Source organism: Diceros bicornis, chromosome 20, assembly GCF_020826845.1.
Source record: "Diceros bicornis minor isolate mBicDic1 chromosome 20, mDicBic1.mat.cur, whole genome shotgun sequence".
Classification (NCBI taxonomy): Eukaryota; Metazoa; Chordata; class Mammalia; order Perissodactyla; family Rhinocerotidae; genus Diceros; species Diceros bicornis.
In genome coordinates, this window is record NC_080759.1 from 31,136,773 (window position 1) to 31,156,188 (window position 19,416).

Below are 19,416 nucleotides of genomic sequence, written 5' to 3' on the forward strand. Positions count from 1 at the left end.
ATCCCCAGTAGCAATACTAATGCAAACTCTGAAGCACCATACACATATGAACCATCCTCATCATAATCTGTCAATCTCCTATATTTCCATGATTGCCTTCATAGATATTTCTTGCCTGAGGGCAACAAATACCACTTAACATATTGGTGGAATCCTTACTTTGCCAGATCTCTGTGGTAGACTCTGGCCAGGCCTACTGGGTTCAACCCCATCTTGGTCTGTTTAGATGGGACATGACTGTCTGAGCACGTTCACACACTGGTCATCATTTCGTAGGTGCAAAGTCACTCTTCAGGAGTGATGTCTGCTCACTATTTTATAATCTGTGTGAAGTGTAGCAAGATGGTGCTAGTAGCACAGTACCCCACACTCAGATATTCAGTCTAGCAATATGGCTTTCTGATGGAAATTTTACATGCATAAAAGCTAAATATGCTGGAGTTTCAGGTTACATGGCCAAGGATTAAAGAGGCTTGGTCAACTCCTACCAAGAGCTTCTCATGCCCTGGCAGGACCTCACTCTGGACTGGAAGTCTCCCATGGCCACCAAGTCAAGTGTGTCTTCCTTGAGGAACTGGGCAATTTGGGAAGCTGTGCTTGCCTTACATCCCCCAGGCTGATACCTCATGATACACTTTGCTGAGAATCTATCATTTGTGCTCATTGGAGTGAAATGTAAGATGTGTCAGAGTGTTCATTCGGGTCAAGTCTCCAATCCATACTCTGCAGGTCAACCTCAGCCCTGGAGAGGCAGAAAGAAGTGGCCAAGAAGGAAAGCTCTGCCCAGCTTGCCTTGGTTCAAATCTCAGCTCTGCCACTTAACTTCTTTCTGCCTCTGAGTCTTCATCTGCAAAATGGTCATGGGGTAAGACATCGCAAAGGGATGTGAAGAGGAATAAAAGTATATTATATCTAAGCACTTGGAATAATACGTGGCATGTAACGCTATATGAATGTTTGTTTTTTATAAATTCTAAAATAGTTTACTAATCACCATATGTTTTTACATACATGTGTCACTACAGAAGACACAGGATTTATGGACGATTGGAAGGGTTCTCACTGAAAAGAATTTCATTGATTTGAACGCCACCAAGGCAGTTAGTTGACAATTTCATCAGTGTTTGTCAAAAGCTTGTGTACAGGCTACTGTGAAGAAATTACCCATGCAAAATACGAGTGTCAACAAGAGGCAGGGAAATTTGTTTTAACAAGCTAAAACAAAGCAACTTTTTTAAGCACTGTGAGCAAAAGAGAGTCTACCTAAGTTACTTCCTGTATTAACCAACAGCCTCCATTCCTTCTGGAAAGTACACGAAGACCGACCACCGCCAAGGCCTCTGGAAGGGTTGTACTGGCAGGCTCCAGTCTCTGTAGGACCCTTGTGCATCTACTCCCCCCACAGCTGAGTGGTGTGTTACCAAGAGTCAGTTGTGTTGTTCCCAGTTGATCTTTTAATCATATGACCTTTCATTTTGCAAACAGATGAATAAAAATACAACAAGAAAAATGGCTTTCTGTAAAAACCAGGTTGACTGCTTTATGATAACTCAATAAAGGTCATTCCTAAACATCAATTGTTGCAACTCTAAAAGGCTGTAAAATCTAGAAGCATTCTACATTCAGATAACGCCCTATGGTTGGAGTTTATGCTTGAAGATGACCAAGACTCCAATCAGTGGGCCCATGTTAAAAAAAAAAAAAAAAAAAGCTTTGCCCCTACATCCAAACATTGTCGAATAAATCTCCCATTGCTATCTTTCAACTGAGAATAAAATATACTATATTTAAATTGTCCCCTAAATGACTCTTTCAATTAGCTGACCAATCCAAATTGGAGTGGGTAGGAGAATTTCTACTGTAATAATATGACAGTAGTTACTCTTGATAACAACTGAGTCATTTTTTTCTTTAAAACAGAACCATTGTCATTAGTTTAAAATATGAGCAGAATGGGGGTTCTAGGATATGGGTGAGGTCTACAAGGCTTTCTGTGTGTGTGTGTATTTTAGACACAGTCACTTATTGCCTATTATCTACATCAAATGAAGAGCTTATTGGGTGATAACTTTAACTTTTCAGAATTATTTACAACTAGAGCAAGACCCGTACATCTATCTGAGGCTAACTCCCCTGGACTTGCTCTAACATCCATCATACATTTTAACAATTATAACAACCCCATCTTTGTGGTGTTTGAGAACTGAATCAAGCTGTTTGCCAGGAAATGAAAATTTCAGCAGGAAAAGAGGATGTTAATGATGTTAATAATGAATGAAGAGACCATAGAAGGAACATAAAATAAAATATTTACTATCTAGCTCTTTACAGAAAAAGTTTGCAGACTATGCCTCTAAAGGATAAATTCTATACAAAGCAGTACTCTACGAAGTATGACTGTAACTGTGTTTTTAAAAAATGTTCTGGAACTTTGCCATAGTGGATTAATTCCTCAAGGTTACCCCCAACGAGAGTCAAGCCAAGTGATTAACTAAGCCACTGACACTGTCTTATGACACAAATTTCCCCTTCAAGGGTACCTCCTGGAAGGATTCACTTAAGACCATGCTAATGGGGATAATTCCAGATGGGAATTTTGATACTGTACAAATGTATTTTTTTCTCTGCCCTGACACTCCTGTTTACCTGAGGGTTTCTGTGACTTAGAAGATGATGCCTCTCATAGACCCTGCAGTTTGGAGCTAACCAAGAGGAGCCGACAAGGTAGCTTGGGCTACCTTTTCACAGGTCATTTGTTTCTCCAGGCACGGCACTGTCTTAGGAGCCAGGGCTGAGAGTTCATTACCTCTAAACATACAAGCAAGACCAAAGTCAAAAGTAAAGACAAGATAGCCATGAAAACAGAAGTTGCACATATGAATCTCTACCTACCCCCATGGTCACAGAGGTCTAGCAGACAGAGCTCTAGGCCAAGGGTCAAAAGACTTGAGTCCTAGTGCTGACTCTGATGCTAACTAGGAGCATGACCTTAGGCAAGTGACCTATCTTCACTAGACCATACAGAGTTAGACAGTTACCTCTAAGGTCCCTTCCAGTGCTAAAATTCTAGGATTCGATGAAGCCAGCCTTAGGAGGCTGTGCTGTTACTACCAGTGCCTGGCACACAGCTAGCACTATATAAATCATAGCTATCATTATTGTTTTATGAAGGCACAATTCATACCTTTAAATGTCAATGTGGATTCTTCCCCATTGTAACAATCAACAGCCTAGAAGCAAATTCTAAACAACAGGGCATAACCATAAGCAATGAAGACTGTAATTCCTACTAACCTTCTGGATTAGCACAAACGAATAAAGCTTTTTGTTTTTGGTTGTTGTTGGTAGTGGTTCTTGTATCAAAAACGCAAGCAGCAGTCACCCCCTTCCTGAATATCTCCAACGAGAGAACTGGTTTGATCCAAAGCCTATATTTTGTACTGCAATATAGATTTTTTTTCCCCTCCTGAAAATACTGATGCAGGTTAGGACTAAGAACTGGGATTCGGGATTCGGAGTATCCAAGCATCTTTTGCTTTCTTCCCAAAAATATAAACCCTTTGGGGAAGGGGGTTGTCTATCAAAATGGTAAATGGCATTCAGTCTTGAGTTTCCAAATAAAACTAGTCAATTATGGGTATAGCAGAAGTGTTAGTACCCGGCATAAGCCTTCGGGTCCCACCACTTCCAGCTACCAATGTCTGCAACTTTTTGCCTGAGAATTTTCTCAGAAATCTACTCTGCTTATAAGCCTGGCATGCTGTTCATGATGCGGAGTTAACACACATCCTTGCAGCAGCCCTCCCCTAGCGACAGGTGGAACTGACGTAAATACCCCAGCTCCCTCACCCCTCAGGTAGGATAACTCTGAGCCTTGTGTTCAATACCATTTTCTAGAATTTCTCCCATGAGTTTAAGCTCTAATCATCTACAGTATAACTTGCTTGATAAGAAACCCTTCAGTGACTGCCTCCTCAGTGGACTCCCCTGCCTCACTTCCCCACTCTCCTGTGTTTTGTTTTTCTTTTATTTTGTTATGCCTTTCAAACAAACTATTTTCATTCAAATCTTTGTTTTATGGTCTGTTATTGAGTGTAACCTAATTAATTCTTTTAAGTTTGAATAATAAGCATTTTGTGTGTGTGTGGGAGGAAGATGAGCCCTGAGCTAACATCCGATGCCAATCCTCCTCTTTTTTACTGAGGAAGATTGGCCCTGGGCTAACATCCGTGCCCATCTTCCTCTACTTTATATGGGACACGGCCACAGCATGGCTTGACAAGCGGTGAGTCAGTGCGAGCCCAGGATCCGAACTGGCGAACCCCGGGCCGCCAAAGCGGAGCGCGCTCGCTTAACCACCGTGCCATCAGGCCGGCCCACGAATAATAAGCATCTTTAACTCTACTAATCGGTAGAATATCAGGTACAAGATATTTATAGCCAAGAAATCAGAACAAAGTCTAAAAAATATCAAGAGTATAAAAACCAGCAACAAACCTAACAGAAGTGGGAGAAAGTCTAAGCTTGCTGTGGTCTTTCCCTTTAGGTCAAGTTCACTGGCGCATAAGAAGTTAGTTTTGGTTCATGGTGACTTCCTCAAGAGATGAAGAATTATCCTCCCTTCATTTCCTATGTGTCCAGAAACCTTTGGGTTCCTAGAATTTCTATTAGGAGTCCTGGATATCACTGCCATCATTTCTCAGCACCACACAGTGATGGGTAGGTCAGTCTCAATGTGCTCTTATCCAAGCAGTCGGCAGATTTAGGCCCAGAGGACAAGCTCATCTTCAAAAGATCAAGGTTTCTGTTATACTTGTAGCTACTCCATGAATTTACAGCAGGCTTCTTTAAGCTAAATCAGATCTGATCCTCAGAGAGTTCTGAATGCAAGCTAAACACAAATCAAAACCTTATGGCCGGGGCACAAGCGGTTAAGTGCGCGCGCTCCCCCGCTGCGGCGGCCCGGGGTTCGCTGGTTCGGATCCGGGCGCGCACCGACGCACTGCTTGGTAAGCCATGCTGTGGCGGCGTCCCATATAAAGTGGAGGAAGATAGGCACCGATGTTAGCCCAGGGCCGTCTTCCTCAGCAAAAAAAGAGGAGGATTGGCGGATGTTAGCTCAGGGCTGATCTCCTCACAAAAAAAAAAAAAAAGAAAAAAAAAAAAAAACCTTATGGCCATGTCTAAGGAGGAAAATAGCAGAAATAGGGCATATATTACAAAGCAGTAGTACCAAAGGTATCAATTAGGATCTCAGCAGGAAGAAGTTACTTAATTAAAAAAGATTTTAGGGGCCAGGCTGGTGACGTAGCAGTGAAGTTTGCACACTCTGCTTCGGCGGCCCGGGGTTCGCAGGTTCAGATCCCGGGCACCGACATGCATACTGCTTATCAAGCTATGCTGTGGCGGCGTCCCCTACGAAGTAGAGGAAGATGGGCACGGATGTTAGCCCAGGGCCAGTCTTCCTCAGCAAAAAAGAGGAGGATTGGCAGCGGATGTTAGCTCAGGACTAATCTTCCTCAAAAAAAGAAAAAAGATTTTAATTAAAAGGCTACTTACAGAGGTGTGAGCAGCTGTAAGGAACAACTAGGGATATTGATGCACCCAGAGGCCAGCACCCGTGAGACACTGCCACTACCCCCAGGGCAGAAAATGCAAGTGGGGAAAATATTGTTACTGGAACCGGCCAGAGTTGGAAGTCATGGAGGGACAGGAGCTGTGGTTCTAGAGAAACACAGTACCAGGGCAGGGAGGAACCAGGGAAGAAATACACCAGATTCTCTCTCTTGCTCTCCTCTGATCTCCTCAGATGATTTCCATTAGCTGAAACCAAAGGAAGCCAAAGGCAGAGCAGTCTGAGTGATGCAGTAGGGCCAGCCCCATGGAGCAAGGAGCAGGGCAGAGAAGAGTGGAGGGTAAATGTGGAGTGAGGAGCAGGACAAAAGTACAAAACCATCGGTATGTGGGTGCAGAGCAGAACATGTTGGAACCTCGCTCTTTATGGGTAAACCTTTGTAGTCATTTCATTTGTTTCCTTCACACTTAGTTCATCTTTTCCATCTCTTTATTATGAAAATATTCAAACCCACAGAAATGTGAGTTTTAGAGTGAATATGTATATACTCACCACATGGATTCTACCATTAATATTTTACTATACTTATATTATCACGTATTTATCCAACAATCTATCCCTCTCTCCACCCATCAGTGAATCTTATTTTTTTTTGCATTTCCAAGTAAATTTCAACCATCAGTACACTTCCCCCTAAATACTTCAGCATCATATCATTTACTTAGTTTATTTTTAATTGCTATTACAATGCAGCTTATTTTCAGCTCTACTATAGATACATAGCAGAGCTGAAAAAATATATATACACCAAGAACTGAAAATATATATATACCAAAAAGTCAGTTGGTGAATGGGTCAATCAATTGGTTGCTTTCTATTGGGCTGCCCAGGGACATTCATTTTATCAGGCATGTTGGTCCTTACAAAACAAAGACTAGAAAAACCTTTGCAAACACTCTAGCTTTGGGCTGCTTTACTTTCCAGGGATTACAGAATTGATCTTCGTAAGCAAGCCAGGGTCAGCACAACAAAACCGAAGAAGAATCTTGAAGAACTTGAGTGCTGTTTTCCTCCCAACCTCGCAGTCAGATCTCATTACGAGAGATGGACTGGCTTTATCCCTTCTCCTGCAACCTGACCTTTTCAATCATTTTCAAAATCACCAATGCCATTCCCACACAAGCCTCATTTTCTTTTGGTTTTAAAGACAGAAGGGGAAGGAGGGGTATTGAACATTGGACTGTTTTAACTCCTCCTCCCCCACTGTCTTTTGATGTATGAGTGAACGGTATTATTGCCTTTGCTTCTTAACCTCCCATGACATGATGAAAAGCAGGTCTGAGGCAGCCCCACAGTTACTTCAAACTCTACCTGTCCTCCAGGTATCGAAAATGACGTATTTCACAGTATGAACTAATCGGACGCTCCTTAAAAAACCACAATTCCGATAGCCTCTGGCAGCGTGGAGGTGGGATTTAAATTGCATACTGAGGCAGACTGACTCTCTGGGCCATTTCCTCCTCTAAATCACACTGCAGTGTGGCTTTTTCAAATGTCTGCTCAGGTTGAGCAAAAACGTTGGCACATGGAAGCGACACCTTTTCTATATTGTGCTGGAGGAAGGAAATCAATTTAGGAGCTGGGAGCAGGATCCAATTAATCACATGATGTTAAAACGCATTTGCTCAAAGTGAGGCCATCGTTTTCCATTTCATAGCTGTCTGGGAAAGGCCGAGTGCATGCAAGACACTCCACCAGGTGATGGAGGGGACACACAGGTGAAGAAGTCATGGTGCTTTCCTTGACAAAGTTACCAATCTAACAGAAGTCATGAGTCAGGTACACCGATGACATAATACAAGGCAGAATGGGAGAAGCGAGAAATGGCTTCTGGCTGGAAGGGCGCATGAAGACATCACAGAACAGAGGGCAACTGAGCCATGCTTTGAAGGGTCACTGCATTTCTTTGGGTAGAGATGAGGGAAGGATATGCAAAACAGGCAGCTCAATATGTGGACAGGTTCGGTACGGGGAAGTGAAGAGGAGGTCCATAGACCAGCAAATAATCTGACTTGGCTGAAGTACAGGTTGTGTATTCAGTGAGAAGACAGGAAAAGTAAGTTGGAGCCACATTGTGACAGACCTCGGATGCAGAGCTTTAGAGTTTGGAAGGCAGTAAGACAGACAAGAATATTAAACACAGGAGTGACAGGATTAGAACTGCATTTTGGGAAGATTATTCTGGAGAAAGTATATGGTTGAATCAAAATGGAGAGAAAGTAGACACCATAAAAATAGCATCTTTTACATTTATTCTCTTAATATCACAGTAAAGAAGGTAGCTAGGGAAAATTTTTTATATTCTAATTGCAAATAACTTCTTTTTTGGGTAAGAAGCCGTACGGCTGATTCATGAAAATCTATTACTACTACAGTTGCTGTACAAAAACATACGATCTTGACTCTTCCTGGTTTTGTACGAAGCCCAAAATGAATGTTGGCTGTCTTTATTAAACTCTAAGCTGACTCCAGGTCTTTCATCAACGACTTGAACTTTATGACTGATCTAGACACCAAAAGTCATCATTTGGGGATATAAACTCTAAGAATCTATAATATGAAATTAAGGAAATGAAATTCTTTTCAATTCCATTTTCATGGGTGCCTAAGCTCAATATACATTTGTGTCAATGTTGTCAATATTTGAGGTTATACCATATATAGAAAAACTACCATCTCTACCGCTATATAAACTCTAGAAACCATACTGAACCTGATTAATACGGACTAACTTTGGAGTGCCCATTATGTACCAAATGTTTAAATACTTGCCTAAGTGCATATCCAGTCATCATATTATCTCATTTATTTATCACACAAAACCCTTGTGGTGGGTATTATGAACCTTAAATTTCACGTAGAAATCTAAGACATAACAAGATTAAGTACTCTATGTGGGATCAGACAGCTATAAATTTTCAAGCTGGGATTCAAACCGAGGTCTGTTTGACTGGATTCTTGTTATAGTTCCTCCAAGCTGAAAGGGATGTGTGTTATGTGCGTAGGTTGTGGCCAAAGTCCATCAATCACTTTAAAATTGCTATCAAAGGAATGCTTCTTTTTTCAACCTAATGGTTTATTTGTCTAACTACACTAATTAGGAACTCCTAGTACATCAAAGAGATGTTTAAGAAACTAACAGAAAGCCTTGAGGCTTGAATGATAAACCTTGAAATATGCCACATTGAAGGTCTAGCAGATATCATTTGCCACTAAAGAAGATGGCTAAATAGTAGAGGAATGGAAAGCTTCAAAGCCAGGCTGAGTCATCTGGGTGGTCCCTGAGACACCAAAAGGGTCTTCTGTAAGACACAGCTGGGAAGATTCTGGGGCTATATCTTCCAGCGACTACAGCTGCTTCTTAGGTGCAAACAGCCCCTCAGTCACCACCTATTTTGCAAAATGCACACCAACCAGCTAGGAGTATAACTGAAAACAGGACCAGTTCATTCTACAGAGTGTCACATGACATGTATGGAGTCTCCGCAAGTAAAGGGTGGCAAATCTTGTTGGAAAGGTCCCTCCTGGCCGCAGAGCTAGACTTGGGCACGTTGCAGTAATCATGCTCTTATCCATTAGCTGCAGGAACACCTCTGGATTGATGGGAAGCAACAAGGGCTAGGGGTTAGACAACCTGGGTTCATGTCCTGGCTATGCCTGTTTCCTTTTTGCTAAGTTATCTGGTCTTGACTCCCTGGTGGGGCAAGGGTTACGATCAAATGAGATCATTTCTATGAAAGAGCCTTGCAAAGTGCAGTGGTTCAACCAAATGTATCAATTCATTTTTGTTAGGATCAGTCCACACCATCTTCATCCCCATCAAAGCAGGCTGTGGTGTCTATAAAATGATTTTTATATTTTAAGATGCATCTCTCACTGAATAAATTATTCTACCATGAATAGTCCTTTTTGTTATGGGACACAAATAGAAGGAGCTTCTAGAAAACTGTGGGAGAAAAAACTGGAGTTCTAGTAGATACGACTTAGAAATTCACTCTATTTAACCCACTGCATAGTTATTTTACGTTTTATAAGGGATTAATTTTAATACTTGTAAAATGTAGGAAATATGTAGCGACATATGACATATGGTCACTTAACCATATACATATTTTCGGACCCTACTGCAAACTGATCTAAGTCAATCTGACTGCTTAGTTTTTAGGATCTTTTGTTAAATCATGGTAGCCTCCAACAAGTGCAGTAACTACCTGCTTTTCAACCAGGTTGTACACTACAATGAAAGCAAATTCCAGGCCAAATTCTGCCACATCTACAAATATTAATGGGCAAGAAGTCACAAAAATTCTCATACAACCTACCCTTTTAACATCCCTTGTTTGTCCTTTTAGGAACCCCAAAGCAGTGCATCAGAGAGGACCCCCCACATCTGGTCATTGTCTTCCTGTGTACACAGCTGAGCTACTTCCTGGCTTCCTCGCAGGCAGGTTGGGTTCTGGCCTGGAACATAAAAACCCCTCCCACAAGCCTTCTTTCTCTTTACCTTCTGTGACACCTTGGAGTCCCACTTTCAAGATGGTGGCATTACAAGACGGAGATATTAAAGACAGAAAGATTCTGGTCTTCAAGTCACCATTTGGAGGAGAGCAGCCCCCGAGAGCTGGCCAACAGGGAACATTTACTTTGGACTTAGAGTAAATTAGAATAAATTTCATGTCAAGGCACTGAGATTTGGAGTTGTTTGTTGCAGCAGCAAGCACCTTGCTGAGGCAGATACATCAATATTCTAATGAGAGGGTCAGCAAACTATCTAGGGGGATAGGAAAATGAGTCTACTGTTAAGTGAGGGAAATACAGGGCTAAATAGAGCTCTAGCCTGACTCCAAAGGAGTTTGACTGCCAGGCTTGCTGGATTCTTATTCTCTGTCCATGCAAAAACAGAGGGATATGTACATATATTTCACCAACGAAAACATTATTTCTAATATAACCTATGCTAATTAACAAATGCTCTAGGCTGGATTTTTGATAACATCATTTGAAGTATTTTCCAAACCACCTTTGAGTGTGGACTTCATAGTCAAGTTCTTCAAGTAGTAACTACCCAGGCCAGGAGTGTGGATTCCTGGCTAGCACAGAGGGGAAGTTCAAAATATTTAACCACTGGTATGGCACAATCACTGAGAGACTAAAATACAAGTAAACTCTTAAGCCGGAGTGGTACCTTCTATCTTGGATTACTTCAAGTGTTCATTAAGCACCCTTACGGTAGAGATTAGAGTAATTCACACACTGACCGTTTATACTGAAGTATTTAAAAAATAAATTACAAACAATATAACAGGCATCTAATTCACAGCCATCATTCATTTTATTTATTTCTCTACTCACTCTAAGAATTACAAGCAAAGGATCATGGGACCTATTCCTAAGTGTAGGATTAGATCAATAAAATTAGCCATCTGTCCAAGGAAGGCTTTAAACTCAGGTTGTATTTAAGTATTATGTTCCCAACTTCCCAGATGTTACAGAAAAGTGCCTGCTGATACAACTCCTTTTGCACAATGTAAACCATTAACTGGCTAATATAAACTTATTGTACCAAGAAAAATAAATAGCATTACATTGCATTAAATCTGATTTGGGATTTTGGGTGCCCTGTCAGCAAACACAAGTGTTAAGATTTAAATTGCTCAGGATTTGCAGAGTCAGACGAAGAAAGAATCTTCAAGTGTCTTTGCAGGAGTAGGAAGCAAGAGACTGGAAACGAGATCAAAGCTTCAGAAAGCGTATTCTTGGTTGGTCTGGTTGAATAAGGTAATAATAATTACCATGATTATTGTTAGATAAGAATATCCTGTCTTTATGTAGCACTCCAGCTCTTTCAAAGCACTAGTCTGCTTTATTTCCTTTGATTCTGAAAATAAGCTCGTGGGGTTATCTGGGGTAAATGGGGGGTTTTTACAGCTGAGAAAATGCAAGAATGATTAACAGGAAAAAGAAGAGCCGCTGAGCTTGGTCTCTATCTTTCTGTGTCACGGGTAGTGGCTCACGAATTACTCCAATCTATTGATCAATGAGCAAATCCGAACCATTTCTTAGCTCTCTAGCTTCATTTTCACCGACTCCCAGTCACACATCCATCTGGATAATTCTCCTTCAGGAACAGCTGCTCCCCGCTACCACACCCTGCAAAATTTCCCCAAGACAATTACCAGGCAAAAATCGTCCATCACCCGTGGGGTCACTGTTTCTCATAGGAATCCGCTCAAGCAAGACCACAAACCTGGCAGCCACAATTTCCAAACCAAAAATCAAGGCATGTGGTTGACCAAAGAGTCTTTCTGATTTGTCAATTAATTTATCTGAAAATTTTACAACTCAGTACAAATTAAATCATATGTTATCAATCATACATTAACATGTATGGAAAAGGATAAAAGTACCTGGAATCATAAGTGCCTGTGTTTATTATTCTGATGACTGGAAATACACATATTCTTCCCTTTTTTTCCTTCTCTGCCCAGATTAAACAAACAACAAATAAGCTTCAGCCTTCTAATCCTTTTTAATGCCTTGGTACATGCATTACCTCATCTAATCCTTCTAGCAGCCTTAAATGGTAGGTTCTTCCTTATCCTATTTTTACAGATGAGGAAATCGAGGCTTACAGAGCTAATATAACTTGCCCTATGCCACCAAGTAACTAATTTAAAAAGTGTCAGAACTTGAACTCAAATTTGTCGAATATCAGAGTCTGTGCTCTCACCCAAGCCTTCCTCCGCAGCCAGGAGAAACCAGCCCTGGAGACTGAAAGAAGGAGCGCCTGGGGGTGGAGTGGGTCTGGGGGGAACGGGAGCAGCGGGATTGGTTATACAAAGTTCAGCATAGCTTTTTGTTAATGCTACTGCAGGGTCTCCCTCCTTCGTGCAGCCATCTCTCAATGAACGGATTGGGGAAGCGAGGGTGAGTAGGGGGACCTGCTCAGAAGAGATGTTCTTCAGAAGACCTCAAGTCTTAAATCCAACCTTCGGAAAACCCGCGGAAAGCCTGAACAGAGCTGTTCTGGTTAAAATACAGACGCCCAGAGCAATGTGTTGTTGCCGGCAACCCACTTGGTGTGGATGAACTAAGTGGAGACTGGCGGTGTCGTAGCAAGTACCTGAGGTGGAGGTACAGGGAAGGGAGGCAGTGGGAGGACCCCAAACTTTCCTTTGTCAGGTCTCAAGTGTGGACTGTGAACCACCTGTATCAACAGGCAGATGTCCGGGATGCCCTCCAAGAATTCTTATCCACATGGAAGTCCAAGAATTACTTGTCTGAGTCAGAGATCTGAGATCCGCTGAAGTCAGAGTGCTCTTAGCCGGCTCTGGAAAGTGCGCCCTCTGCAGGCAGCAATTTGATTTGCCTTTCACCTGCGTCTCTCCCACCCCTCCCCGCTTCCCTTACCATGAGATCCGGGATTCTCTAAGGAAACGTCTTCCAGCTCTTTTCAGGAGGCTGAAGCCACACTCTGGGGTCCTTCTCAAAAACAGAGGTCCACAACCAATGAAATCAAAGATGAGTTTTGGGAGGTTTCCCTACAAACTGCCATTTAGGCTCTGCAGTATCTTCTTACTTTTTCACTTTTTCTATCCCTGAAACAGCAGGTGCACTTCCAGTACCTGCAGCTTGACATGCCATGACCAAAACAGGGGGCAGGGGTCTTCACCAGCTCAAAAGATTTTCTGTTGCAATTAAGACATCACGTCATTCATGTAGTAAGTCGGGAGAAACTACAGTCCTATTTGCCGCGTGGGTGAGGCAGGAGGAGACAGGATATCCCAGGATAAGCCTGCGGAAGCTGAGGTCCCACCACAGCCTCAGATTCTTAAGTCCTTGTCTTCCAGAACCCTAGCTCTGGGTCACTGGACCACTTGTGAGCTATAGTAACCCATGAACAGATGGACAACTATCCCCCAAAGAATTCTAAGGTTATTAAAGCCTTGGGCTCAGGATAAGAATCAAAAAACAAAAAAACACCACTCCATTCCTTTCTGGCCAAGTCACTCGTCCATGAGAACAAAGTCTGAGAAACAAGTACTGCCTCATGTTACACTACATTTACCCCTGACCCTGACCTCTCTGTCCCTTTACCTCATAGGGAATCAAAGGAAAGAAAGAGAGAAAAAGACAGGGGCTTCTTTATAGGGATTAGACATGATGTGAAAACAAACAGGAGGGCTGATGGAAGGAAGGATCGGAGGAAAATATTTCTACCATAGTGCCTGAACTACATATATGTATATATCCCTGGTGGCCTTTATGAGCTCCAGCTTTCCCCAAGAAGCAAGACAATCTGGATCAGCCTTGTGGTGGAGTATGGTTGTTTGGGAAGGGAGAAGGAGGGACATCCAGAAGAGATGAGCCCCCCCCACACACACACACAAATTACATGCTTTGGGAAGGGGACTTGGATGAGAGCTATAAGTGAGGACGTAACCAGTCTCCTGTGAATACCAGGTTGTTCAGGGTGCCTTGTGTGGCAGAAGCAGAATAGGTTGATCCCTGACCCCTGACCCCTTAGCCATTCAGTCTCAGACTAGCAGCAGCAGAAACCACGTAGAAGCACATATACTCCCCACCATCGACCAACAAGGTACATTGCCCAAGAGCTAACTCTGCTCCTCCAGTCTTTTGTTTTTCCTGAGTTTCCCTGGATCTTCATTTTAGTCCAATTTTACAGGTAGAGAAATGCTGAGGAAGCGGAATGGGAAGATTAGAGACCTGCCTCTCCCTAAGGATGACTGTGGAGCCCCAGGTCCTCCAGGGAAAACCTTGAATTGTGCACCTTGACCTGACCTTGTCCCACTGATCCTGGGAGCTCAGGCAAACCGGAAAGACAGGAAGGCAGGCAGGACCCTCGTGCAGTCCTCCAGGCCCTCTCTCTGTGCCGGAGAGTTAATTCACACCAGGAGTTACCAATCTGCCTTTGGGAATATGCGTGGCTCAACGCAGGCTGGTTCCGGCAGTGTGTCTGGGTTTCCCTTTCTCTTCCTCCTGCCCGACATCAGAAGCACAACAGTCCTTCCTGCACTTTGTGGTGAGCCTCTGGGTAGGGGAGGAGTGCTAGAGACCACTCAAGAGGGTCTGGGTACTAGCTCCAGTCCAGCTTCTGATGTCAACTTGGGCAGGTCCCTTCATCACCCTCAGCCCAGCTGTAAAATGAGGACTTTTCACTTCCTTCCAGGTCTATGATTCTAATTTGTAATCTCAAAAGGAATGAAGGATACCCTTCAAATTGTGTTTCTGTCATGAAGACCTGGGGAAATGACAGTGTCCTGTGCCCTACCGATCTTCAGAAGCCCTTTTTTCTACCTCCACGTATGCTAGTGGGCCCTCTGCCCTCACAAGCCTTAGCTCCCAGGAGTTCAACAAGCGAAAGCAAGTGGTTCATCATTACCCTGGAAGGTTATACCCTCGATTCTTGTGGATGAGGTCAGTAGACAATAGCTTCCAGAACTCCATCTTAGTATCATTCACACTCTGTTATCTTTGGAGGCCTGGGCATAATCCCATGTACAAATGTTTAACAGCGTTTAACAGGCTCCCTACACACAGCAGCAGGGCTAACACCCTCCGCCTGGCTCTGTCCCATGGGAGCTCTCCTGTTCAGCCAGGAGAAAGACACCCTCCAAGACAGGGCTGCTAAGGACTGCATTTCTGGTCCTGAATATCAGAGCCTGAATTCCTGTTCCACCACTTACTAGTTGTATGACCTTGGATGAAATATTTAATCTCTCTAAGCCACAATTTCATCTTCACACAGGGGTAATAATAGTATCTATCTCATAGAGCTGTTGGGTTGATTAAATAAATCAATATGTGTCAAGTTCTTAGAATAGTGTAGCAAGCATTTAATTAGTATTAGTTATTATTATTTAATTTGACTTAACTGGAAAATTGTCACTTCTTGTGAGTCTTGGCAAATACAGAAGTTTCTTTATTAACGCTCAATGACCAAAGACGGAGCTATCTTGCGGTAGAGGGAAAGGTAGCCTAGGTTGGACCCAAAGTACTCATAATTGAAGCTGCTACTTGGATTTTTCTCACCAGACGTAGGTGGGGATGGGGAATTTTCAGGTGGATTTTGAATCCAAGACTTCTCCAACAAAGCTGTACTTGCCAAAAGTAGATTTAGGAGTGTGGAGACAGACAGGGTCATTCAAATAAAACAGGACTGTTCCAGTACGCGTACACGGTAGCCACGCTACCTTCAAAGTACTGCAAACAAACCAATTTCTATTAAGGAAACAAGGTACAAAGAAATTCCCATATGGATACTAGCAAGATTTGCTGGTGTCTGGGGAAGATTATAAATTAACTGGTTGCTGTTCACATCAGAACCAAGCGGGGCACATTCAGTTTTTAATCTGGACCAATTTTCCAGATCAAAAACTAGTCTCTCCAAGGGATGTAAATGAGCCCAGGAGGAAATTTTCCCCTGAAGTTTATGAAGTAGCTGTCATTTTAATCTGAGCAGCTTTCCAACCTGGAAGCCAGCGTCTGGAGAAAATTATAAAGTAATGAAAAACTCTTCTAGGCTGAACCTAGTACAAACAATCCTTCTACTACAAATTTGATGTATTTAATATGGCAAAATATTTAAAAGGTAGGCTTTCTACTCTCAAAACCCTGTCTATGCTTCAGATAAAACCAAAGAGGCCAACGTGGCATATTCATGGCATGAATATCAGAATAAGACCCTGGACGAACGAGGTAGAAAATATTTTTAGGAGAGGAACTACAAAAAGTAAGAAAGGAAATATGGTGAACCATATGAGCAGTTTTATACAGCAGGCTTTTGTGAGATACTTTTAAAAAATTCTGCTTAAATGGATTGAAATCTATCCTTAAAAGAACATTACATATGCTGCTCATGTTTAACTATAGATATAACTATGCATTGTTCAAAAATGGTGACTGGATGGTTTTATGTGAAGAAAACGGCAGAAGGCAATTGATCATGATGAGCTTATCTGGAGGAGGAAAGATTTCACTGAAATCCTTGAAGATGTGTGTATGTGTGCATACAGGAAGAGAAATAATTTAATATAATATTACCTTGGACTGCTACTATTATCTCCAAAATGAATTGAACAGCGGAAGTAGAATAGCTCATAATTTAAGTGTGCTGCAGATTATGATAATGACTCTAAATTTCAGGGCACGTAGCAAGGCACAGGTGATAATAGATATGGCTTGAAGAGGGGGAGGGTTCTCCCAGAGCTGAAAGGCAACAAGTCGCATTTCTAAATGGAGAGATCCTTGAGCAGCGAAAATATTTAAGCAGCCACGTAGGAACCTGCCAAGATCATTTTCTTTGCCCTCTGATAAATTTCCCCTGGTTTGTCTCTTTCTTATAAAAACATTATTTGTGAAGATTAACTGTGCTTTCTGCAAAGTTTTGCAGACTGCATTCAAATAAAGTTATATTGTTTTCCATTGTTCATAAGATATAATTAATCCCATAAGACAATCTCACAAAGTAAACTAAGAAAAAACAGATTTTTCAGAATGCTAAATATAGTCTCAGCAAAGAAGAATAAAAATCGTTATTTGGGAAACAATGTTTAGAACTTTATTGTATAGAGTGTTCTACTTAGAATAATCTCACAACACAGGCCAAATCAAAGTAGATAAAAATTAACGAAGACTTTTTACCAGCGTAACTAGAGGAAATGTAAGTTGTTGTGTTTCAAGTTCTCTCTAATTCTTTGTAACAGCCTATAACACCATACATCTTTCTTTAAATCTCAGAGCAAAGACAGGAGTTCAAAACACGGTAAAATTAACCCATTGGGCGTTCCTTTCTGAGAAAACGGCCCCAGAGTGGAAGAGGATCCTACCAGCAGAGGCCACATCCCTACATCGTGCGTGGGCAGGACCAGGGATGGGCACAGGGGACTCCAGGCAAGTCTTCAGATACTTAACAGGAAATGGCTGGGCTCTGGACAATATGAATTCAATAAGATGTTTAGAGACACAGGAGGAGCTGTTTGACTTCTCCTGCACGGTTGCAATCCTCTGTAATTGAGACAGCATGATCTCTGCCCCTACGCTCAGCCCTCTGTGGTCAAATACACAGCCCTCCGCCTCTACTGTGTCTGGAAAATAGATCATTCTTTTAACAAACAAATACCCTGGAACCGCCTGGGCTGGGGGAAGGCGAGGTTCGCGTCTTTTCTCAGCTCTGGGCAGAGACGAACCCAGTTAAGCTGACGCCGGTCAGGGGAGAGAGGGGGGATGCGTTGCCCACTTTGCGTCCTCGCCAGGGACCCGGACCCGGGCGCTCCGGGCGTGGTGCCCCCGGGCGCGCGAGCGCATTACCTGGTTTTCGGAGAGCTGCTACGAGCGACACAGAACCGGGTCTGAGGCTGGAAACCAGGAGCAAGAGCCGGAGCAAGACGCCTTGGATTAAATCCATTTCACCGCGGGCGCCTGCAAAGTTTCACCAAGTCCCGGGCGCACGGGGAAAGGGCGTCTCCTGGGGGACGTGAGACGCGGTCCCCACGGATCCCCTGGCCTGAGTGAGGCGGTGGGGGCTGAGGGAGCTGGAATGGACTGGGAACGAGGGAGGAGTTCAAGTAGGCAGGACAGCAGCCGGGAGGTCGGCGTGCGGGAGCGAGCCGGCTGCGAGCGGCGGGCTTTTCCGGGGGGGGAGGGCGGGGGCGGCGAAGAAAGCCGACGGGGAGGGACCGGCTGGCCGCGGGAGGGAGGGAGGCTGGACCGGCCAGCGGATGGAATTACAATCGTATGGAAGTGAGAGGGGCAGGCCCTGAGACAATTTACTCTTCGTCCCCTGGGGCAAACAGCCCACCCATCACCCGCTCTAGCGACCCCCAGCTCAGCCCTTCCCAGCCGGTGACCTACTTTGGGGCGCTAGGAGGGGCCGACTTCAACCACTAGGGACGCAGGGCCGGAGTTAGGTGATTTCGAGTCCAGGACCCTCTGCCGTGATCCTGACCCTGAAATCTTGCGGCGCCTCCCCTTCCCTTGCCTGTCCCCTCCGCCAGCCGCGCTCCTCTAGGTCGCTTCCCCCTAGTTTGAGGACTTTTCCCACCACCTCCAAAGGTTGCTCTGGTCAGTCCAGCGCGCTTGGGCGAATGGGGAGTGGGGTGCGGAGAGGAGGGGTGGGTCTGTGATGTGCAAGTGGGGGAGGGTAAGAGGAAGAGGGGGCGGGGCCGGCCGGGTCTGGGGCGCTAAGAAGGTAAATAGGATTTAAGGCGCGCAGATGGAGAGCTGAGGCCCGGCCACTCTGCTGGAAACGCCGGGTGGAGATTAGGGCCCAGCGCGGGGGAGCAGGGTCCCCTCCCGGCAGAGGAAGGGAACTTGAGACCCTCCAGGGGAGGAGATGAAACTCCAGGTTAAGCCTGGCGTCCGGGAGAGGGACGCGAGCTCGAGCCCCCTGGCGGACGGAAAAGACCTGGCTGGGAGGGGGCGGGCATCCGATAGGCTGGGGCTGGGGGCCGGCGAGGGGCCCTGGCCACGATCTTGGGATCAGGGTTCCCGGGTCGGCTCCCTGGTCCGGAGAGGACCCTTCTCCTCCGGCTTTGCTGCCCGAAGACTTACTAAAATGCGCCATTTGCCAGGTTCCCCGGTAACGCTTCGAGAGGCAAGACCCCAGGACTCTAGTGCCGTTGCACACGGGCGTGCTGAGCTCCAAGCCAGCGAGAAGAGAAAGCAGATACAATAAATAAACCAAGAGGGAATAAACCTAGAGGGAAACGCAGCCCTCACCAGCTCTTGGGGAAAGATCAAAGGCCCTAGGAAGTGCCCCG

The 19,416-nt window shown here is 44.1% G+C and overlaps 1 protein-coding gene across 2 annotated transcripts in view; it reads right to left on the minus strand.

Annotated features, from left to right (window-relative positions):
- The window catches only part of EGFLAM (EGF like, fibronectin type III and laminin G domains), a 175,849-nt gene extending 157,084 nt beyond the window's left edge, over positions 1-18,765 (minus strand). Inside the window, exon 1 of one of the 2 annotated variants that reach the window (XM_058564203.1) lies at positions 17,966-18,765. In XM_058564203.1, the coding sequence (XP_058420186.1) occupies positions 17,966-18,062 (97 nt within the window). In that variant the 5' untranslated portion in view covers positions 18,063-18,765. The remainder of the gene's footprint in view (positions 1-17,965) is intronic. The other variant, XM_058564204.1, reaches the window with a different exon arrangement.
- Positions 18,766-19,416: the final 651 nt, after the last annotated feature.